At 45.6% G+C, this 24,256-nt stretch overlaps 1 protein-coding gene across 11 annotated transcripts in view; it reads left to right on the forward strand.

Moving 5' to 3' along the window:
* Positions 1-24,256, forward strand: part of GSAP (gamma-secretase activating protein) — a 65,079-nt gene that overhangs the window by 24,246 nt on the left and 16,577 nt on the right. For 5 of the 11 annotated variants that reach the window (XR_014026936.1, XR_014026937.1, XR_014026941.1 and 2 more), the window contains 13 exons: positions 1,271-1,351; positions 2,704-2,796; positions 2,887-3,104; positions 3,984-4,053; positions 9,983-10,065; positions 10,827-10,880; positions 13,950-14,078; positions 14,837-14,889; positions 15,191-15,222; positions 18,180-18,241; positions 19,512-19,607; positions 21,814-21,884; positions 23,516-23,610. Coding sequence is in view for 5 of the 11 variants with exons in the window: in XM_081331301.1 (XP_081187427.1) it covers positions 1,271-1,351; positions 2,704-2,796; positions 2,887-3,104; positions 3,984-4,053; positions 9,983-10,065; positions 10,827-10,880; positions 13,950-14,078; positions 14,837-14,889; positions 15,191-15,222; positions 18,180-18,241; positions 19,512-19,607; positions 21,814-21,884; positions 23,516-23,610 (1,137 nt within the window). In the remaining 6 variants the exon portion in view is untranslated. The remainder of the gene's footprint in view (positions 1-1,270; positions 1,352-2,703; positions 2,797-2,886; positions 3,105-3,983; positions 4,054-9,982; positions 10,066-10,826; positions 10,881-13,949; positions 14,079-14,836; positions 14,890-15,190; positions 15,223-18,179; positions 18,242-19,511; positions 19,608-21,813; positions 21,885-23,515; positions 23,611-24,256) is intronic. The other 6 variants (XR_014026938.1, XR_014026939.1, XR_014026940.1 and 3 more) reach the window with 2 other exon arrangements.

The raw sequence follows: 24,256 nt of genomic DNA on the forward strand, positions 1-24,256 counted from the left end.
ATTCTATCACGCTCTCTATGTAAAAATTCACTATCAGAACAACAGACCATGCATGAAATGTTTTCTCTGTCCTTCCTTTGTAGTAGTGTACTCCCTCTAGATCAGCGTTTCCCAACCTTAGGAACTTGAAGATGCGTGGACTTCAACTCCCAGAATTCTGGGAGTTGAAGTCCACGCATCTTCAAGTTCCTAAGGTTGGGAAACGCTGCTCTAGATCTTTCTGTGTAATAGAACAACTAATGGTTAATATTAAGTCCGTTCCGTGGTTTGTAAAATTGAGATGGAAACTTGCCCTAAAGCGCTTGTTTACATTCCAGCTTTAATTCATGTCATTTTCAGAAGTTATAAGCCTGCCTTAAATGGAAAACCTTTGTTTTATATAGCAATGGGAATACCACTTAGACTTATATACCGCTTCACAGTGCTTTGCAGCCCTCTCTAAGTGGTTTACAGAGTCAGCATGTTGCCCCCAACAATCTGGGTCCTCATTTTATTGACCTCAGAAGGATGTAAGGCTGAGTCAAACTTGAGTTGGTCAGGATCGAACTCCTGGCAGTGGGCAGAGTTTGCCTGCAATACTGCATTCTAACCACTGCGCCACCATGGCTTAGATAGCAATAACAATAGAACTTAGACTTATCTACTGCTTCACAGTAGATCTATCTCTATCTATCTATCTGTTCTGTATCAGCCTGCTACCGGCCCTGCAGAAAAGGCAGGGACAACCCCTTTACAACCGGCAAGAGGCTGGAATACGCCTGCCAAATTTATAGCTACAAAAACAAACAAGACACGAACCAAGAAACAGGAGCTTTAAGAAACAGGAACTATCCGAGCGGTTGCCTTCAGCAAACCAGCCCTCCCCACACATTCCCCTTATATAGAGTTCAGGGCGTGGCTTCTCTCTGCCTCCTTCCGAGAAGCCCCATTGCCTTCCTCTGTTTACTCCTAATTGACTGCCTCCTGCGTAGGGCGTCCTTGAACAGGGCCAGCTGTGGGTCATCTTCATCCACACTGTCAGGCTCACACAGCTGGGTCTCCGTGGTGACCAAGTGGGAGGGGAGCCTCTGCGGAGCCTCAAGGCCATCATCAGCAAGCTCTTCAACAGCCCCCTCCTCCTCCTCTGAGTCGTCCGACCCAACTGCCGAACCCACAGGCTGACCCTGAATCACAACACTATCTATCTATCATCTATCTATCTATCTATCTATCTACCATCTATTATTGGAAGAAGTTATATTACTGCATCTTTATGTTTTCCTCTTTACAGGCTATAGTAAAACATATACGAGCACTTTGGAAGCAATGGATTCTCTACAAATGAAGAAGGAGCTGATTTTTTTGAATCTTGGTAAATTGATCATTTAACCCCCTCTACTGCTTCTCTAAACGAAAGACACCTCTGATCGAAGGCAGCCGGGAGCTATTTCTACCGCAAAGCTGGAACCTATGTATTTTATTTTGCCTTTGTCTCTGGGCTCTGCCGTGATCTCTTCCTGACCCCCGTGAATCTTGGTTTGCCAAATAACAAACTATTTCAAAATTGGCTTGGCAGAACAGAGAGTTTTAATTGCCTGTAGTCATAAGGCTTGGCATTTTTCTTGAAGGGAAGCATTTGAATTCCTCAGCTGCTTTATTTCCTGTGGAAACATCCCACAACGTCAGAATCGTTTAGGGAGCCAAACTGTATAGCCTGAATATGAAATAGGAATAGAGGCGTAGTCCTCGGCGTACGACTGCAGCTGAGTCCCAAACGTCTGTCGCTAAGTGAGACACCGGTTAGGGGAGCTTGCCCCCCCATTTTACGACCTTGCTTGCTACAGGTGTTAAGTGAAATCGCTGCAGTTGTTCAGTTAGTAACCCGGTTGTAAAGTGAACCTGGCTTCCTCCATTGACTTTGCTTGTCAGAAGGTCATAAAAGGGGATCAGATCACACACACACACACACACACACACACACACACACACGGACACTGCGACGGTCGTAAATGTGAGCCAGTTGCCAAGCATCTGAATTTTGATCAGGATGCTGCAACAGTCATAAGTATGAAAAACGGTCGTAAGTCCCTTTTTTCAGTGCTGTTGTAACTTCGAACGATCCCTAAATGAACTGTTACAAGTCAGGGACTACGTGTAGTCTAGATGATGATGATGATGATAATGATGACGATTAACAACAACAGGGTGGACTAGAGATGACCGCCACAGTCCCTTCCAACTCTATTATTATTATTATTGTTATTGTTGTTGTTGTTGTTGTTATTATTATTATTATTATTATTATTATTATTATTATTATTATTATTAACAATAATAATAACAATAATAATAATAAAGTTGGAAGGGACCTTGGAGGTCATCTAGTCCAACCCCCTGCTCAGGCAGGAAACCCTATACCATTTCAGACAAACGGCTGGCCAGTCTCTTCTTAAAAACTTCCAGTGTTGGAGCATTCACCACCTCTGGAGGCAGGTGGTTCCACTGGTTAATTGTCCTCACTGTCAGGAAGTTTCTCCTTAGTTCCAGGTTGATTAATTTCCATCCGTTGCTCCTTGTCCTGCCTTCAGGATTATTTAATGAGATTGCACAGTCAACATTGCAATGGCAGAATAAATAATGGATCCAGTGCATACAGCTCAAAGCTGTGTTGTTTCATTTTGATTTATTATGTTAAAAAAAATAACAACATTCATTCCAAAATAGGCTCTTATGTGGCTGTGTATTTACCTGGACAATTTTTACACCTTCTGAACACCCAGCATCCTGACCTCATGTGCCACAGTTTCTTTCTAACAGGTACATTTATTATTATTATTATTATTATTTTTAAAAAGTTCATTTCTAGCAAACTCTAAAGTCCTTCGGCTCATTTTTCTTTTTCTTCAGGTGAAGATGCAGAAATTGATCAACTGAACGCCGACGCCATCTTTTCCCCTGCCAAATCGAGCATCTGGGATCGCAGCACGGGAAAAATATTTGCCGTGGAAATGAGCTCGAAGGCCTTGCTGCAATTTCTGTGGAAGAGCAAGTCGGATAATGACAGATTAGCAGCCTTACACTGTCTCCTTCTACATGTTGGAAGCACAACGGAGTTAGAAAACCAGGTGATTGAGGGTGTCTCTATAGTAGTATGACGAAAATCGGTGTCCGCTTATCTTTGTATAAAATAACAAACAGTTTGAATCCTTTGGGTTTTTTTTTTGAATCAAGTCAGTTGCCAGTTATCACATGGTGCAATATATCTCAATTAATTTGGTACCTCAGAAAGTGAGCTCGACTCTTAAGCTGAATAGCAACAGCCCTTAGACTTATATACCGCTTCACACTTTACAGCCCTCCCTCAGTGGTTTACAAAGTCAGCATCTTGTCCCCCAATGATCTGGGTCCCCCTTTTACCGACATTGGAAGGGTGGAAGGCTGAGTCAACCTTGAGCTGGTCAGGATTGAACTCCTGACAGTAGGCAGAGTTAACCTTGTAATTCTGCATTCACTGCGCCACTGCAGTTTACATAGCAATAGTACTTATATAGTGCTTCATAGTGCTTTACAGCCCTCTCTAAGCAGTTTACAGAGTCAGTGTATTGCATTCCAACAATCTGGGTCCTCCTTTTACCAACCTCAGATGGATGGATGGCTGAGTGAACCTTGAGCCGATCGGGATCGAACTGCTGGCAGACAATAAATTCCATGCTGGATCTCTTAACAACTGCTGCAAAGAAACTCACAAAATCGGGCACTGTCATATGGTGATTTGTTTAACAACCGACACCACTTAATGATTGTAATTCCAGGCACAGTGTTAGCCCTAAGTCGAGGACAATCTGCACCTGGTAGTTATGAAATGAAAAGTGTTTTATTTTTCACTCGATTAGTAGTAGGTGAGGTAGCCTTCATTAAACTGAGACCGCAGATCACAGGGAATTCAACTCGGTGTGAGGGCTTGTTACCAGGCGGTATCAGATTTTGTTTTCCGTTTTTAACAGATCATCCACTGGATTTCCGACAATGTGTCGGCTTGTTTTGCATTTGATCCCATTCAGGAACTAATCATTGGTAAGTGTTTTTATGTCTGGGGTCTTCCTACTAGGGTGCAACTGTTAGTAGCAGGCATCCTTCAGAATGTATTTTCAGAGTATGCCATAGTTTCGCAAAAAGTGGATGGAGAGGTAATAAATTAAAATGGAGCCGCAAGAGAAGAAAAAAAATATACAGCTAGTCGTCTATTTATGACAGTTGTTTTGTGACCATTCAAAGGTACAACAGCACTGTAAAAAAAATCCTTGAATAATATTTATTGATTAGCCCATGGACCAAACACACAACCACAACGCATGCCCAAGATGGCGGACGTGCTTGATTGAGCTCCGTGAGCTCCAGTTACTAGGCGTCCCTTTGGAGCCCCTCAGGAGCCTTCGGGCTGTCTGGGATGTGGATTGGGGGACGGGGGGGTTATAGTTACAGGCACAGGGGCAGCTGTTTGCCTTTTGTTTGCCTTCTGCCGCTTGCCGCTTGCCTTTTGTTTGCCTTCTGCCGCTTGCCGCTTGCCGCTTGCCTTCTCCGGACCGCCCTCAGCTGTTCGTGGCCGCCTTCTCCGGACCGCCTTCAGCTGTTCGTGGCCGCCTCCGGCGTTCCCTATTGTTCCCTGCTGTTCCGGACCGGTTTGGGCTGCTCGGTGTTCTCAGGCTGTTCCCGGTCGGCGAGGAGGACGCTTGCGGGTTCGTTTGGGCGGCGGTGATGGCGGCGGCGGCGTGGGCGGCGGCCTCGGCGCTGGCGGCGGCAGTTTCTCGGGCCGCGCTCGGTGGCGGCGTTTCCTGCTTCCCCGGGCTGTTTCGGGCCGCCTTTGACACCCTTGGGCTGCCTTTGGTCGCCGAGAGAGATGCCTGTGGGTCCGGCTTGGCGGCAGCGATGGCGGCGGCGATGGCGGCGACGGCGTGGGCGTCGGTGCTGGTGGCGGCGGCCCTTTGGGCCGCATTCAACGGCGGAGATGGCCTGCATCCGGCGACGACGACGACGGCAGCAGTGGGCTTTGGCCGTTCTCAGCGACCAGCACTAAGCGGTGGCATTCCTGGGGCCTTCTGGCCCGAGTGGCAACATTTGACCTGTTTTCGGGCCACTTCGGCGGCATCAGCGTTTTCTGGCCTATTCGGGCCGTTTGTGGAGGCCGGTGATTGGCTGTGGCGTTTCTCGGGCTTTTGGCCCCTCTCGCTGGCGGTGGTGTTTCCATCTTACCCCAGACCGCATCAGGCTGCTTTTGGTGGCGCTGTCGTCCTCGGGCCGTTTTGGCGGCGGAGAGGGCGACTGAGAGTTATCCCAGCGGCGATGATGTTTTCTGTGCTGCCTCGGACCGCTTGTGTTGGCAACGGCGTCTTCGGACCGCTTCAATGGAGCAACGACGACAGGTGGTCCTTATACCGCTTTTGGACCGTTTTAGCGGCGGTGATGACTCTTTCAGACCATTCTTCTATCTTGGCCCGTCTACCCTTCTGCCTGAATATATACATCTATTAACTTTGCCTACCTCCCCCTCTCCCCTTTGGATTCGGTCGGTCCTGGGTACCAGCCACGGTGGGAGAGTGGCTGACTTTTACATCTGCAGCCCCATAGAGGTGGGAGCTCTATGGGGCATGCCTACCCAGAGTATATCTTTGACCACCCCCAGGTACAGAGTTGCAACCTGCCGTGAGAGGGCGGGGGTGGCCTGTTTACCGGGGCACCCAACTGAGTGGCAGTGCAGTTGGGTGTGGATCCAGATATTTTCTTTTCCGGCCTTCGACCCTCCTATGGACATGATCACCTCCGGGACTGCCTATTCTGGACTTGCTGGACTAACATGCGAAAATATACTAGCACGGACTTGCTCGCCCTCAGGGGTGCCCCCCTCGCCTGGGTGCGACCCGCCTCTTTAAATCCTAACCTCGATGAAGGGCCCGAGTTTTGGGTCTCTGAGAGATGGCTGGGCAGGGGCAGGGGCCGTCAACATAAATTTAATAAGAGGCCCCTGATTATGTTTTTATCAAATTTTTTTACGGGATTGGGGAGAGGGGTGGGAGATGGGGGTTGTCTGGCTATGGGGGGCGGCCAATCAACCATAGTTCAGGCCAGACTTGGGTCTGACCGCGCGGGGGGAGAACGGGGGGTCGTTGTCTCCGGGGCTCATGAGCGGGTCGTGGGATTACCAATTCCCACGACGGGGAATGGCAGCAGGCGGATAGACAGGGGGCCATATCGTTACCGGGAGGGCCGTCTCCACTATCTGCAAGCGGTGAGGCGCTCCGACCCTCTGCTTCTTTCCCGAGGTTCCGGGAGCGAGGATGTGCAGCCTCCTGAGCTCCGGCTGGTGTACCTGAATGCCAGGTCCGTGGTTAACAAAGCTCCCCTCGTTAGGGATTTAGTTGAGGGTGAGCATGCGGACCTGGCTTGCATCACGGAGACTTGGTTGGGCCCAGAGGGTGGGGTCCCTTTGGTTGACCTCTGCCCACCAGGCTTCCGGGTGCTACACCAGCTTCGAGCTCAAGGTAGGGGTGGGGGTGTGGCGGTGATCATTAGGGAGACCTTATGTCCGCGGGAGACCACCGTTCCTCAGATAGTCGGGTGTGAGTCTCTCTTTGTGAGATTTGGTTCTGGGGCGCAGTTGGGCTTGCTGCTCGTGTACATTTCGCCTAGTCGCGCAGCGGCAGCCCTGCCCGAGCTGCTCGATATCCTCTCGGGGTTGGTGGTTGAGTTCCCCAAACTTATAGTTTTGGGAGACTTCAATCTACCATCCCTGGGAGGCTCATCTGAGCTCGCTCAGGAGTTCATGGCTTCCATGACGGCCATGGACCTGACGCAGGTAATTTCTGAACCAACTCATGAGGGAGGCCACACCCTTGACCTGATTTTCTTATCTGGACGGTGGTTGGATGATCTTGGTGGGGGCTTTCCATTTATTATGCCCCTGTCATGGACCGATCATCACCTCCTGCGGCTGGTCTTCCATTTTGCCACCCCCCGCCGTGGGGGTACGGAGCCAATTAGATGGTACCGCCCCAGACGCCTAATGGATCCTGATATATTCCAAGCGGCGCTGGGGTCCCCACCTGCCTCCATTGCTCACAACTCGGCGGATGCCTTAGTGGAAGCCTGGGAAAGGGCAGCCACTGAGGCACTTGACCGGGTTGTACCCTTGCGGCCCCTGACCCGGTGCAGATCCCAGCGAGCTCCATGGTTCTCCGCGGAGCTCCGGGAGATGAAGCGTCGGAAACGGGGCCTAGAGAGCTGCTGGAGGTCCAGCCGATCTGAACCCGACCGATTGCGGTTAAGAACCTACATTAGGTCTTATCTCGCTGCGATGAGGGAGGCGAGGTGTAATTACTTCTCCACCCTCATCGCGTCCGCAGATAATCGCCCGGCCGCCTTGTTTAGGGTGACTCGCTCCCTTCTTACTCAGGAGGTGAGGGAGGATCCCTTGCAGGGTCGTGCCGAGGAGTTTAGTCAACATCTGTCGGATAAAATCGCTCAGATTCGGACCGGTTTGGACTCCAGCTGGGCAGAGTCTGGCGATCAGGACACGGGCGGTCCTGTCAATGTTATCTGGGAGGAGTTTGATTCTGTGACCCCTGATGAAGTGGACAGGATTATGGGAAAGCTGAGTTCCACCACATGTTTATTGGATCCGTGCCCTTCTTGGCTGGTTTATGCAGCTAGGGAGAGGACACGAGGCTGGCTCCAGGCGGTTATATCTGCTTCTTTGAGCGAGGGTTATTTCCCCACCGTCTTGAAGGAGGCGGTGGTGAGACCTCTCCTCAAGAAGCCTGCCTTGGACCCAGCTGTATTGAACAACTTTCGTCCAGTCTCCAACCTTCGCTTTCTTGCGAAGGTTGTTGAGAGTGTGGTGGCGCATCAGCTCCCTCTGGTCCTGGATGAAGCGGATTATCTGGACCCTTACCAATCGGGTTTCAGGCCCGGGCACAGCACGGAGACGGCATTTGGTCGCTCTGGTGAATGATCTCTGGAGGGCTCGGGATAGGGGATATTCCTCTGTCCTAGTCCTATTAGACCTCTCGGCGGCTTTCGATACCATCGACCATGGTATCCTGCTGCGGCGTCTCAGGGGATTGGGAGTGGGAGGCACGGTTTTTCAGTGGTTCTCCTCCTATCTCCTGGGACGCTCGCAGTCGGTGTTGGCAGGGGGGCAGAGGTCGACCCCTAGGACTCTCGCTTGTGGAGTTCCTCAGGGGTCGGTCCTCTCGCCTCTCCTGTTCAACATCTATATGAAACCGCTGGGTGAGATCATTCGTGGTTTTGGAGTTGGGTATCATCAATATGCTGATGATGCCCAACTTTTTATTTCGACCCCAAACCACCCCAGTGATGCCCTCGCTGTGATGTCCCGTTGCCTGGAGGCGGTTCGGGTCTGGATGGGGAGGAACAGACTTCAACTCAACCCTGACAAGACTGAGTGGCTGTACATTCCGGCTTCCCGGGACACCTGGGATGTTCCATCTCTTTCTATGGGGGGTGAGCTTTTACCCCCTGTGGATAGGGCTCGCAACTTGGGAGTCCTCCTAGATTCACGACTCACTTTGGAGGATCATATAGTGGCCGTGACTAGGGGGGCTTTTGCCCAGGTTCGCCTGGTGCGCCAGTTGCGGCCCTATCTGGACCGGGAGGCCTTATGTACGGTCACTCATGCGCTCGTGACCTCTCGCCTAGACTACTGTAATGCTCTCTACATGGGGCTTCCCTTGAAGACTACTCGGAGGCTCCAACTGGTACAGAATGCGGCCGCGAGAGTTGTCTTGGGAGTTTCCCGGTACTCCCATGTTACACCTTTGCTCCGTGAGCTGCATTGGTTACCAGTTGTCTTCCGGGTAAGGTTCAAGGTTTTGGTTATGATCTTTAAGTCCCTACATGGCATGGGTCCGCGATACCTCGAGGACCACCTGCTGCCGGCGTCGACTCCCCTCTGCCCTGTGCGTGCCCACAGAGAGGGCCTCCTCAGGGTGCCTCCGGTCAAGGAATGTCGACTGGTGGCCCCCAGGGGGAGGGCCTTCTCTGTGGGTGCCCCGGCATTATGGAACCAACTGCCGGTTGAGCTCCGGACGGCATCAGACCTCCGATCCTTCCGTCGCGGGTTGAAGACCCATTTATTTGAACTAGCGGGTCTGGCCTGATGGGGGTATATGGATTTTTATAGGCTTGTTTTATCATTCTTGTTTTAACTTGGGCATTGATTTAATTGTTTTTTAATTTTTGTATTGTTATTTATATATGCCCTGTGAACCGCCCTGAGTCCCCTAGGGAGAAGGGCGGTATAGAAATCTCAATAAATTAAATTAAATTAAATTATACTAAAATGCAGTAAAAACAATTTAGAATGGAATTAGTTAAAATAGAATTTAGGATAAAATAGAAATAAAATACAATTTAAAATGAAATTGAGATAAAATACATTTTTAAAATGAAATTAGAATCAAATACAGCAATTTAAGATGTAGGTAAATAAAATATGATAAAATTATATTTCACCCTTAAAATCTACGTGACCATTTTTCACACTTACAACTTTTGCGGCATCCCCCCAAATTCAGATGCTTGTCAACCAGCTCATATTTATGATGGTGGCAGTGTGTCCCGGGGTCATGTGATCCCCTTTTGCGACCTTCTGACAAGCAAAGACAAAGGGGGAAGCCAGATTCACCTAACAACCGTGTTACTGATTTAGTAACTACAGTGATTCACTTAACAACTGTGGCAAGAAAGGTCGTAAAATAGGGCAAAACCCACTGAACAAATGTCTCACTTAACAACAAATTTTGGGCTCAGTTGTGGTCGTAAGTTGAGGACTACACTTAGGTTAACTCTGAAATCTTGAATCCCACTTAGTGATAGTGGAACTCCCTTGCAAATAGAGCTATGTCGAACAGTATTGCTAATTTTCACAGAGGCGTGCAGTATTTTACTTGATGCAGTCAAGAGGCTATCTTTCTCTCGATGATCTTAGCTTCCTTACACTGGAAAATGTGCTTGGAATCCAGCAGCCTGGATAAGCTTTTACCGTACACATCACTGCTGAACTGGAAGAAGGTAAGCGATGTTATGAACTGTTAGAAATTCTGTTTATATATAGCATCACAGATCAAACAGGGCACAGTCACCATGTGCTTTACTGCTTAACTGTTTTACTGATAACAGGAAACAGGGAACTCTACTTAGGACAAAAAAACCAACAACATAGATCCAAATCTGTAAACACTGCCCTCTACTGGCAGAATACTACTATAGTTGTTTGCACAAAAACAACTATAGTTGTTGCACAAAAATATACATCCCCAAAATGTATTCCAGCGTGAACTGAGGGACATCTTTCTATCATTAAATTCAGAGACAAATCTGATAATTAAGGAGAAACTTCCTGACAGAACAATTAATCCATGGAACAAGTTCCCTCCAGAAGTTGTGGGTGCTCCATCATTGGAGGATTTTAAGAAGAGACTGGACAGCCATTTGTCCAGGATGGAATTAAGGTCTCCTGCAGGTTGGACTAGAAGACCTCTAAGGTCCCTTCTAACTCTACAATTCTATGATTCAGATGCTTTTTTAAGAAGGACCCCACACGACGTTCTCCTTGCCCATAATGAATCTTCATGGTATGATATCCTGGTATTTGTAAAAAAAAAAAAGTAATTCAAATATTTTGATGGATTTTTACAAAACACGCTTCCCTGGATGTTTAGAAGGTGTGGTCGTTCTTTGAAGGCCACATGTTCTTCAGCTTAATTAAATAATTGTCTTCCATTGATGTATTTTGTCTGAAAGGTTAACGCTTGTTATTTCCACCTTTCTAGGATATTCCTGGAATTCGGTGTACAACATACATTATCTCATTACCCTCTTTAAAGGTAAGTCTGCATAATAAAAATATGCTAACAATATAGTGTAGTAGGGCATGCTTGGGACTTTAATTTTTTTTTTGTGTACAAGTTTTTTTATTCATTTTTTCCATACACACGATAATAATTTTTCAACCAACGTGCTGTCTGAGTTTACATGCTAATACATACTTAATTCCTAATCCTTTCTTTTTTTTTCCTCCAGCCAGTGGTAAAAATAAGTTTGATAATAGTCCGTTGTTTCTTCTTTTTTCAGTCTCATAGTCTATCTATCCCATCTCTGCGCATTCTAGTATTTGTTTAATTATTTCTTCATCTGATGGTACTCCTTCATTTTTCCAGTGTCGCGCAAATATAATCCTTGCCGCTGTTGTGACATGCAAAGTCAAGTATAAGCTTTGTTTGCTAGTCTTGTCTGGCATTATACCTAACTTAAAAAAAGTTCAGGTTTAAAATCAACATGTTCTCCTAACATCTTTTCTAGCCAAGTTATGTATCTTTTCCCAATAATTCTTTACTTTATCACATGTCCACCAAACAGCATGGTAATACGTGCTTGGGACTTTTAATTTGCACTCCGTTTCACTGGATAACAATTCCTCTAATAAATACCCTGTCATAGAACAGGATTCATAGCTACGGAAGAGATTTCCTGTTAAGTAAGTTGTGCCCCATTTTATGACTTCTTTGCCGCCGTTGTTAAGCAAAATCACTGCAGTTGTTCAGTGAATCTGGCTTGCCTCATTGACTTTGCTGTGTCAATGAGAAATCAGTTACTAGGTATCTGAATTTTGATCATGTGAAAATTGGGGATGCTCCATTATCAAGTGTGACAACCGATCATTAGTTATTTTTTTCCCCAGTGCCATTGTAATTTTGAATGATCCCTAAACAAATGGCTGTAAGTCGAGGACTATCTTGTTATTCTTCGAGATAACTTGTCTGGTTCAGACATGAGGTTCCCAACTATATTTTGGAAATCTAGTCTCCCTCTTCCCCAAATCCCATAATCAATTTCGATCAGAACAGAGCTGATGACCTTGGAGGTCATCTAGTCCAACCCCCTGCTCAGGCAGGAAACCCTATACCATTTCAGACAAACAGCTGTCCAGTCTCTTCTTAAAAACCTCCAGTGATGGAGCGCTCACAGCTTCTGGAGGCAGGTTGTTCCACTGGTTAATTGTCCTCACTGTCAGGAAGTTTCTCCTTAATTCCAGGTTGCTTCTCTCCTTGATTAGTTTCCATCTGTTGTTTCTCATCTTGCCTTCTGGTGTTCTGGAAAATAAATTGACCCCTTCTTCTTTGTGGCAGCCCCTCAAATGCTGGATCACTGCTATCATTCCCCCCCCCCCTGGTCCTTCTTTTCTCTAGACTAGCCATACCTAATGCCTGAAACCGTTCTTCAAGTGTTTTAGTCTCCACTGCCTGATTGCAGATCAGAATTGAAAAATCGCTTAAAACCAGTTTGACTATAATGAAGAGTTTGCAATCGCTTTTTTAAAAGTTACCACTTGAGGTCACTCCTGGTCTGCATTCGTTCCAAGCGATTCTATCCAAAGAGGCATATTTGTTGCAGGGAGTAAGGCCTCCGTCTTCTATAACTAGCATCATGACATCAGATACTTAACATTTACACATGGAGATAATTCCAGCACTTGGAGCTGTGTTCAACAAAGCAATTCCAGTTAACTGAGGAGGAGAAATTAGTTTGGCATATCTTACTGGTGATTTACTAAGCAGGAATTTTGTCGTAGGGTGAACACTTGTGCCCTTTCATTTGTGGAGCACTGCTGTGCCCAGTCGTGTGTGTTGCTTTGTTGGCAATTTTCGCCGGATGATCACATTGTAATGAATTGAGCATCCCGGGTTGATGGTTTTAATATTGCTATTATAACTGTTAGGAGAAGTGGGATGTTCGTGCTGCGCAGTAAATTGGATTTTTAAAAAGAAAGGATTATGTGATACAGTTGGATAAGGGTGTGGTTAAAAACTTGTCATTTAAAAATGGCTAAGTTAAACACGATCAGCACCAAAACTGAACGGATGGATGATGCATGATTTATTTATTTATTTATTTTATTTGTATACCGCCCTTCTCCCGAAGGACTCAGGGCGGATGTATATTAAGAGAGAAGCAGTGGCAAAAACTGGAGGGGGGAGTCAAAAGAGGGATCAGCCTAGAATCCCTGCATAGCTACAAACAAAGTCCAAACCCTCCTTGAATTTTGTAGATCCTTATCTAATTCCTAGCATTCACTAACCGTCAGTTAAGAACAGGGGTCTTCAAACATGGCCCTTTTATGACTGGTGGACTTCAACTCCCAGAATTCCTCAGCCAGGCACGCTGGCTGAGGAATTCTGGGAGTTGAAGTCCACCAGTCATAAAAGGGCCAAGTTTGAAGACCCCTGGTCTGGATCCAAGCCTGCAGTTTCATCAAAATGGCCGTCTGAGGAATTCTGGGAGTTGAAGTCCACCAGTCATCAAAGGGCCAAGTCTGAAGAGCCCTGGGTTAAGAAGATTCCTATGCACAGGGTTTTAGCAGTAAATCAGTATAATTGGACCTTTGGGTGTGGACCTGATCTTTTGCACCTGACCATTGCCTTGAGTTGTGTAAAATGAAGATGGGAATATAAGTCTAATAAAGAAATTAAATGCCAAGTCCTCCTCCCTCAATTTTAATCTCCTTTAACGCTACTTATTTTAGATACTGTACTGATCGTGCTTTTAAAAACTTCATTATAGTTCGTTATCCACATCTCCACAAAGATTCGGAGGGGGTTATAGACATTGGAAATAATGTTCCCCCAAATCTCAGCCTCAACAAAAGATGCTTCGGCAACACAGCCGTGTCAAAAACACATTAAATACAATACAGGTTGTCTTTGAGTTACAACCAAAATTGAGCCAGAATTTTCTGTTATTGTTAGTTGTTTTTTAATGCCATTGTAACTTCAAATAAATGCTTGCAAGCTGTTGACTACCTGTAGTAGGCCATTGGTCACAATGCTGAGGAGGAAATAGCTCTGACGGAAAACCCTCTCTCTCTCTCTCTCTTCCCATTTACTTGCCCGTTGGAGGTGCGAAACTTCAAAGGCTTCTGGGAAAAGTTGAACCTGAACCTGGAATATGTGAAATGTGTCGAGACACCCTTGCATTTCAGCCACACGGTGCTGAAGAGGGAATGGGATAAACTGCTTTCCGAGGAGGTGAGTGAGCCATAGTGTGACTCAGGGCTTAGAATGCGGCATTGCAGGCAAACTCTGCCCACTGCCAGCAGTTCGATCCTGACCGGGCTCAAAGTTGACTCATCCTTCCATCCTTCCCAGGTTGGTAAAATGAGGACCCAGATTGTTGGCAACAGGCTAATCCTGTAAACTGCTTAGAGAGGGCTGTAAAGCACTGTGAAGCAGTATATAAGTCTAAGTGCTATTGCTAAGTCGGAAGGAAGGAAGGAAGGAAGGAAGGAAGGAAGGAAGGAAGGAAGGAAGGAAGGAAGGAAGGAAGGAAGGAAGGAAGGAAGGAAAAAGAGCTGTGGTGGCACCCAACACTTCCATTGTTAAGTGAGACGTGTGTTAAGTGAATTTTACCTCAGTTTACTACCATTCTTACCACAGTTCTTAAGTGAATCACTGCAGTTGTAAAGTTGCTAAGGGGATCTGGCTTCCCCATTGACCGTGCTTGTCAGAAAGCCTTGAAATCTGATCACAGGATCCCTGGGACACTGCGACCGTCATAAGTGTGAGTCAGTTGCCAGGTGTATGGATTTTGATCACGTGTCCGTGGGGGACGTCGTCAAGTGTAAAAAAAACGGTCGTAAGTCACTTTTTTCCATGCTGTTGTAACGTTCCACGGTCCCTAACCAATGGTTGCAAGCTGAGCATAACCTTATTTGAATGCAGCTCTTATTAAATACCGAGAGAATAAATTGACTCTTTTGCATAACCTTATTTGCGATTTCTTTCAGAAGACTGCCTCAAGGACCTCTTACGTCAAAAGCATATTTGAAAACACAAAAAAGTGAGTTGAGCATCTTCCTGGCCTTAATGAAAGAGACGTGTTGGGTTTTTTTTGCCGTCACACAATCCGAGGGCCCTACAATGGGCCGTTGCCCACGGTTCTCAGAAATAAATGAAATAAAGTGTGTGTGGGGGGGGGGGGAAATAAGTCCCTTTTTTCAATCCGGTTTGTCACTTGGAAGGGTCCCTCAACGACCTGTTGTAAGTTGAGAACTACTTATGTAGACCTTGTATTAGATGGGTTGGCTTTTTAAGGTCTCCGTCCACGGAAGGTGTTAAGAAACATTGCTCCTTTTTTTCAGGGTGCTTTCCAATGTGTCTACCTGGGAAACAGGTAAGTGTTTTTTTGATTTCAAAAGTTTGAAATCAAACTTACGGCCGTGCTGGACATCCTTGTTTCACAGGAGCTGGAGATCCATTGGTTTCTTACTAAAACAGAGAAAGAACCGTTGCAGGAATTGGGTACGTCTAGTCCAGGGGTAGGCAACCTCGGCTCTTTTATGACTCGTGGACTTCAACTCCCAGAATTCCTGAGCCAGCCACGCTGAGGGGAAAGGGAGAGGTTTCCAAGCTGAGCCATGCTGGCTCAGGAATTCTGGGAGTTGAAGTCCACGAGTCATAAAAGAGCCAAGGTTGCCTATTCCTGGCCTAGGCCTAGGCCGCTTTATGACTTGTGGACTTCAACTCCCAGAATTCCTGAGCCAGCCACGCTGAGGGGAAAGGGAGAGGTTTCCAAGCTGAGCCGTGCTGGCTCAGGAATTCTGGGAGTTGAAGTCCACGAGTCATAAAAGAGCCAAGGTTGCCTATCCCTGGTCTAGTCTAATGAAGAGAAGGACCAGGGGTGACATGATAGCCGTCTTCCAATATTTGAGAGGCTGTCACAAAGGAGACATCCAGTTTTGGTCACCACGATGTAAAAAAGATGCTGAGACTCTGGAAAGAGTGCAGAGAAGAGCAACAAAGAGGATCAGGGGGACTGGAGGCTAAAACATACGAAGAACGGTTGCTGGAATTGGGCAGGTCTAGTTTGATGAAGAGAAGGATGAGGAGTGAGATGATAGCTGAGTTCCAGTATCTCAGGGGTTGCCCCAAAGAAGAGGGAGTCAAGCTATTCTCCAAAGCACCAGAGGGAAGGATGAGAAGCAACGGATAGAAACTAGTCAAGGAGAGAAGCAACCTAGAACTAAGGAGAAACTTCCTGACAGTGAGAACAATTAATCGGTGGAACAACCTGCCTCCAGAAGCTGTGAATGCTCCAACACTGGAAGTTTTTAAGAAGAGACTGGACAGCCATTTGTCTGAAATGGTACAGGGTTTCCTGCCTGAGGAGGGGGTTGGACTAGAAGACCTCCAAGGTCCCTTCCAACTCTATTGTTGTGGTTGTTATTTGGTAGTTATTGTGCTTAAGGAAACGAAGTGTTCTGCTTACTTAGATCTGAGTTTCTTTTCAGAGAGCGTAGATGTTCTTCTAGAGGGCAACATCCCTTGTTTTCGTCTTCAGAGTTTGTACGGTCTGTAACTTATAAATGTCAGCTTCGGAAAGGAAAAGTTCATCCCTTGTGTGAAACGGTTGTTCCTAACTTGCGGGGAGGAAAAACAGTTTCCTTGGATATGACAACTCTTTTCTTAGACTTTGTAGTATAATAGCTGAACGTAGCTTGAGCGACCGTATTATTTTGTATAAACTTGTAGAGAAGCTTCTTCCTGTGGTGGCTGGTGGCTTATATAGATAAACTGTGGGTTTACATGTGGTCTTGTAGATTGGAAACGATGGTGGCACATTCTGGAGAACATCAAGGTAGTTCTTTTCAGGAAGGCATATGCTATGTTAACCAGTTCTTAGCTTCTTCTAAGTGCCATTATACAGTAATTCATATAATCTCTACCACTTTGAGACGTTGAAATAGATGAACACTGTAACTGTAGCTAACGTATAACATTTGGCTATAAAATCAGACACATTATCTTACATTAACCTAATGGGGGGAAAAAAGCAAAGATACGTTTATAAATATGGGTCCATGTGTGTTCAAGGGACGTGGTGGCTCAGTGGGTTAAGACGCTGAGCTTGTCGATCAGAAGGTCGGCAGTTTGGCGGGTCGAATCCCGTGTGCCGCGTAACAGAGTGAGCGCCTGTTAGTCGTCCCAGCTTCTGCCAACCTAGCAGTTCGAAAGGACGTAAAAATGCAAGTAGAAAAATAGGGACCACTACGGTGGGAAGGTAACAGCGTTCCGTGCGCCTTTGGCGTCTAGTCATGCCGGCCACATGACCACGGAGACGTCCTCGGACAAGCGCTGGCTCTTCGGCTTTGAAACGGAGATGAGCACCGGCCCCTAGAGTCGGAAACGACTAGCACACATGTGCGGGGAAACCTTTACCTTTTTATGTGTGTTCATATATGTATGGGTACGTGTCATCGTGTTTTTTTTAAAAAAGAATGTTGTGTTTATTGTGCTTCAATCCATTATTTGGTGGAAATATTTAAAATAAATTTCAAGCAGTCCTTGAGTTTGCGATGGCCATTTGGGCCCTAAGCGCCATCGCTAAGTGACACGGTTGTAAAGTGTGACATCGCATGATTGTGTTGCTCAGTGATGGCAACCCCGGTTGACATCGTCAAGCAAGGATTGTGTGGGGGTTGTTAAGCGAGGGCATCGCAGACCCTGACTTTCCAGTTCCTGCCAGCTTCCACGTTGACTTTACCTGTGGAAAGCCGGCAAGGAATCTGCGGAAATTGTGTTTGTGTGGCTGCAGCTTGTTGCAATGTCCTAACCGTGATACGAGCTCCAGAATCGCAATCGTGTCACCGTAGGGATGCTTCAAGGATAGTCAGAACTCAGAGGAGCTGTCGTAAATGACTGCTGTTGCCAGTTTGAGTGGGAGCTGGTTGTAATCTGAAGAATGCGTGTATACATTGTTCATTTTATTCTGCATCTCCCATTAAAATGATTGTATATTGAAATCTGTCGTGAAATCTCTAATCTATGTAATGGCATTGCTGGTAATCAGAACATGTCGAAATGTTTGGAGCTGCACTGAGAAGAAACAGAACTGGCTTCTGTTTGCAAAATAATATTGAAATGTAGCACATGTTCTCTAATCTAGCTGTTCTCTCTCATCTCTTTCTTTCTCTCTCTTTCTCTTTCTGTCTCTTTTCTCTCTCTTGTCTCTTTCTTCCTCTTCCTCTTTCTGTCTCTCTCTCTCTCTCCCTCTTTTTCTTTCTCTGTCTTTCTTCCTCTCTCTCTTCCTCTTTCTTTCTCTCTTTCTCTCTGTCTCTTTCTCTCTTTCAGAAGAAAGAATAACTCCTCTTTTTCAAGATGAGGATTACCATCAACGCTTGCTAACAGGATTGGTAAGTGGATTCTTGACTTCACATTAGGAAATCTCTAATGCTGTAAGGGTAACCGGAAAATATACAGTAGATATTTTTCTTTAATAGAAGTGTAACAAAGATGATCAGGGGACTGGAGGCTGAAACATATAAGGAACAGTTGTTGAAATTGGGTATGTCTCGTTTGAGAAGGACTGGGGTGACAGGATAGCAGCGTTCCAGTGTCTCAGGGGCTGCCCCAAAGAAGAGGGAGTCAAGCTATTCTCCAAAGTGCCTGAAGGCGGGACAAGAAGCAACGGATGGAAACTAGTCAAGGAGAGAAGCAACCTAGAACTAAGGAGAAATTTCCTGACAGTTAGAACAATTAATCAGTGAAACAACCTGCCTCCAGAAGCTGTGGATGCTCCAACACTGGGAATTTTAAAGAAGAGATTGAACAACCATTTGTCTGAAATGGTATAGGGTTTCCTGCCTGAGCAGGGGGTTGGACTAGAAGACCTCCAAGGTCCCTTCCCCACCCTGTTCTTCTGTTATTCCTCGATCCGCTTCTGTTTCTCTTTATTGGCAAAACAGCTACGCAGAAACGTTCATAATCTTTTCAAGTACAAAAGGCTACTAATACCCAGCCAATTTAAAACAATGAAGTTTGGCTCCACAAGTTCAACTTTGGGTGATTTCATGAACACATCCATGTAGTTATCTTGGCAACAGTGTGGAAGTAGCTTGCACTGCGTCCTGCCAAGATATTTTGCTTGGCTTTTTCTACCCTAAAAGATCGAGAACTCTTCAGTGTCTCTACTCCAAGTATTAACTGCGGCCAACTGCATTAAGTCTTTTCAAGATACAGTGAAAGTTAGCTGGTCCTTGCCATTTAAAATTAAGAGCGGTTTTTCCATCTCCTAATTGGATGGTGACATTTTGACAGTGGAGGGTTGACAAGAATTCACGGATGGGCAACCAGCAGAAAGGCCACTGAATTGTTCCCTTGCTAGTCTCTTCCGTGCAAGACATCCTTAGTAACTGAGGTTCCTGTCTTTTGTTGCAAGTTCTCTGGAACAGATGTAGTGATTTACACGCACACACTTTTTGCTGTGCAGAAAATTCATCCGTTGGCTCCCAACCCAGAACATTACTTCTTCATAGCAGAAATAATGTGATTCTGTAGCTCTTTGCCTGCAGACCTAAAATTTTGCACGGAAGTGAGGTCTGTTTTGTGCAATGCTTTACAAGTCAAGCACACACAATTTAATATTTTGGTTTTAGTTGTTCGCGTATTTTTTTTTTTTTACAGATGGTGGCACAGTTGAAAGATCACCTCCTAAGACCGCTGCAGTATGTTGGCAAAAAGAAGATAGATCAAATTGCGGTGGATTACGTTTCAAAGCTGGTAGGCTTCTTTGAAAGAAATAAAACGAAATAAATTTCTTGGAAGATCTGGTATCAAATTTGGGCGATCTTTTGGGGAACCAAAGGGGTGTGTGGCCACATTTTGTAAGGAACCGGAGCTTTGCAAAACCATCTTTTTTAACAGCAATGTGCCTGTTTTTGGCTGGCGTTGTAGTTTTCGACAAGCTTCCGCTTCTCAAAACGATAGGAAAATACGCTCTCTGTTTGCTTGCAAGAATAATGTTGCAAAAAGGAGAAGAGAGATTGCAAATTGCTTACCTCTGTTTGGCTCTCAAGAAGCGTTTGTGTGTTTGGTTTTTCACGGGAACGAAACAGAGTTGAAAGACCAGCATTATTATTTTTTTCAAAGCCAACACTTTTGATGTTTCATTTCCTGGAAAGTGATCTAGCTTTTTTTTCTGGAAAGTATTCTAGCTTTTTTTCTGGAAAGCCGATGAGTGTTTTTTCTGGAAAGCCATATAGCATTTTTCTGCAAAACCATATAGCTGGGGGGGGGGGTTTCCTCCCCCCCTTGGAAAGCCATCTAGAGCTTTTCTGGAAAGTTATCTAGCATTTTTCCAGAAAGCCATCTAGTATTTTCCGGAAAACCATCTAGTGGTTTGTTTGTTTTTCCCCCAGAAAGTCATCTAGCATTGTGTTGAAAGCCATCTAGCTGTTTTCTGGAAAGCTAATTTGCAGTGTTTTCCCTTCTTCTGGAAAGCCATCTTGTTATTTTTCTTTTTCTGGAAAGTCATCTAGGTTTTTCCCCGGGAAAGTCGTTTAGCGTTAGCCTACTGCATTGAAGAGAGCCGTGTCCAACTGTGGATTGGGTGCCTGACCATTTTCTAACCATGGTTAAGGTCACGATGGGACAATTTGGAGTGGCTGGAGGAGGAATCAAGGGACTAGTGGAATAGGAGGAGAAAAAGGGTCAGAGACTGCAATGTGTGTGTGTGTGTGTGTGTGTGTTGATTTCCTGTCTTTTTTTCTTGAGAATTTGGAGGAGGGCATTGCTTTTCTCTTTAAAACATATAGGAAGTTGTTGTTGTTGTTGTTTAGGTTTGTGAGCTACGTTTCCCATTTCAAACCAGCAGGAAATAAAAGCTCAGCAGCCCTTGAAGAAATCTGAAGGTTAGAAACAGCTGGTGCCCCCTTAAATTTTAGTACATGGTTCCACTGGCTGCTGGTTCCCTTTATACTTTAACAATGGGACGAATTCAAGTAGCATTCATTTTCCACTCAATGTGTCTAGGATTTCAACTTGAATAACATTTGCTAAACAAGCCCATACAGTGGGGACAAGTGGAACAGCTTTGCCTGCAGAAATTGTGGGCGCTCCATCACTGGAAATTTTTAAGAAGAGACTGGACAGTCATTTGTCTGAGATGGTTTTCCTCCAATGGGATTTGCCCATGTATTTTAACAGGAAACATAGGTAGGGCAGCCTAGAAAAGTAAGTGCCCTCCTAACCATACCCAAGCACTCCGAATTTGTTGGCAATTTCCATTTTGCTCTCCAACTTCATGGTGACGTAGCTCTGGCCCTGTAGGTTCTGCTGCTTGAGCAGGGGGCTGGACTAGAAGACCTCCAAAGTCCCTTCCAGTTCTATTCTATTCTATTCTATTCTATTCTATTCTATTCTATTCTATTCTATTCTATTCTATTCTATTCTATTCTATTCTATTCTATTATTCTATTCCATTCCATTCCATTCCTTATTCTATTCTATTCTATTCTATTCTATTCTATTCTATTCTATTCTATTCTATTCTATTCTATTCTATTCTATTCTATTCTATTCTATTCTATTCTTATTCTTTCCTAATCTTAATTCTATTCTATTCTATTCTATTCTATTCTATTCTATTCTATTCTATTCTATTCTATTCTATTCTATTCTATTCTATTCTATTCTATTCTATTCTATTCTATTCTATTCTATTCTATTATTTTTATTCCTTCCTAATCCTAATTCTATTCTATTCTATTATTCTATTCTATTCTATTCTATTCTATTCTATTCTATTCTATTCTATTCTATTCTATTCTATTCTATTCTATTCTATTCTATTCTTCTAAATACTGTGAAGTTGGCATGCAAATTGTCGGCGTTGAACTAATATTCTTTTGGGAATCGGCGTTAGTGAAGCTGAGGGCCTTTCCTTAAGGATCCAGGTACATTCTTTTTTCTCTCTCTCTGTTTGCAGCTGGACCTCATCTGTCGGATGACGGAGAACGTTTGGAGGAAATACAATCTTCGCTCCTTGTCCTTCTCCTTGTAAGCCGTTAATTTCCATCAGATATTTAAAGACAAAAAGGGAGAGGCAGAAAGACGAACCATGGCAAATTCATTAACCAGACTTCCTAATCATGGAACCATAATCAGGACTTAAAAGTTTATTGTTATTACGCCTCGAATATTAGCAACTCATTGCACCTGACTCCCATGTTTGTACCCCAAAAGCATGGCACATTGAGACAGTGAGGAACCCCAGGAATGTTAGGTTTGTTCAGGTGGCCCTCGACTTTCAGCTACAGCTGCATCCTGTCACTAAGTGAGACATTGGTTGAGGTTTGCCCCATTTTACGACCTTTCTTGCCACACTTGTTAAGTGAACCCACTGCAATTTTTAGCCACATGGTTGTTAAGCGAATCTGGTTTCCCCCCCTCTTGAATTCGCTTCTCGGAAGGTCGCAAAGGGGATCACGTGACCCACCCAGGACCCTGTGACCGTCATAAGTGTGAGGCAGTTGACAAGCATCTGAACTTCGATCCTGTGGCCACGGGGAAGCTGCAAGGGTTGACAAGTGTGAAAAATGTTCATTTTTTTTCAGTGCCGTTGTATCTTTGGACGGTCACAAAACAAACTGTTGTAAGTTGAGGACAGCCTGTAGGCTAGACTAGGAAGACGCAGTTGGCAACTTCTTCCAAATGATTGCCAAGAAAACGGCATCCTTGGCAGAAGTCAAGGCCGATGAACGATTGAGGGAACTGGGTATGGCTAGGCCAGGGGTAGGCAACCTTGGCTCTTTTATGACTCGTGGACTTCAATTCCCAGAATTCCTGAGCCAGCCTGGCTCAGCTTGGAAACCTCTCCCTTTCCCCTCAGCATGGCTGGCTCAGGAATTCTGGGAGTTGAAGTCCACAAGTCATAAAGCGGCCTAGGCCTAAGCCAGGGGTAGGCAACCTTGGCTCTTTTATGGCTCGTGGATTTCAACTCCCAGAATTCATCAGCCAGCATTGCTCAGCTTGGAAACCTCTCCCTTTCTCCTCAGCGTGGCTGGCTCAGGAATTCTGGGAGTTGAAGTCCACAAGTCATAAAAGAAGAGATTGGACAACCATTTGAGTAGGGGGATGGACTAGATGACCTCCAAGGTCCCTTCCAACTCTGTTATTCCATTCTGTTCCATTCCGTTCCATTCCAGTTATTCTGTTCTATTCTATTCTATTCTATTCTATTCTATTCTATTCTATTCTATTCTATTCTATTCTATTCTATTCTATTCTATTCTATTCTATTCTATTCTATTTTATTCCATTCCATTCCATTCCATTCCATTCCATTCCATTCCATTCCATTCTGTATTCTATTCTATTCTATTCTATTCTATTCTATTCTATTCTATTCTATTCTATTCTATTCTATTCTATTCTATTCTATATTCTATATTCTATATTCTATATTCTATATTCTATATTCTGTTCTATATTTCTAGTCTATTCTGACTGACTCCGTGATGCTGGGTGTCTCCTCCTGTGCCCTCATTCCCCTTCCTCCCTCTGCGGAAGAGCTTCAAAGGGAACATGATTTATGAAGCAGGATAACCTGTTGTGAGGGACAAGCCTGGCTCACTCGCTACCACGGTGCAGCATTTGCAATTCATGTTCTTGTGGTTTTTTTTGTACAGCCGGCAACCGGAGGAGGCCAAGGAGGTCATCGTGTTCCATATCATGTGTCATATTCTGCAGGCAGCCAGTGGGATGTCTCTGCCTTTGCCCCCAGGTGAGCCCTCCGGCTGCAGAGCTGGAGCTTCGTCCACCAAGAAGAGCCAGACATAACCGTAGGCCACTCCAAAGAGAGAAAGGGGGAGAGAGGGGAGGAGGGAGGGAGAGAGGGAGCAAGGGAGAGGGATGGACAGGAAGAGAAGGAGAGAGAGGGAGGGAGAAAGGGAGAGGAAGAGAGGGAGGGAGAGACAGGGAGGGAGAAGGAGGGAGGGAGGGAGAGAGGGAGGGAGAGGGAGAGAGGAGAGACAAAAGGGAGAGGAGAGGGAGGGAAAGAGGGAGAGGGAGAGAGGGAGGGAGAAAGGGAGAGGAAGAGAGGGAGGGAGAGACCGAGAGGGAGGGAGGGAGAGAGGGAGGGAGAGGAAGAGAGACGGAGAGGGAGAGAGAGGGAGAGACAAAAGGGAGAGGAAGAGAGAGGGAGAGACCGAGAGGGAGAAGGAGGGAGGGAGAGGAAGAGAGAGGGAGGAATGAAGGGAGAGGAAGAGGGAGGGAGGGAGGGAGGGAGAGGAAGAGAGGGAGGGATGAAGGGAGAGGAAGAGAGGGAGGGAGAGGGGGAGGGACAAGAGGGAGAGGGAGAGGGAGGGAGAGGAAGAGAGGGAGGGAGAGACCGAGAGGGAGGGAGAAAGAGGGAGGGAGAGGAAGAGAGA

The sequence above is a fragment of the Vipera berus genome, assembly GCF_964194415.1.
Source record: "Vipera berus genome assembly, chromosome: 6".
Lineage (NCBI taxonomy): Eukaryota > Metazoa > Chordata > Lepidosauria > Squamata > Viperidae > Vipera > Vipera berus.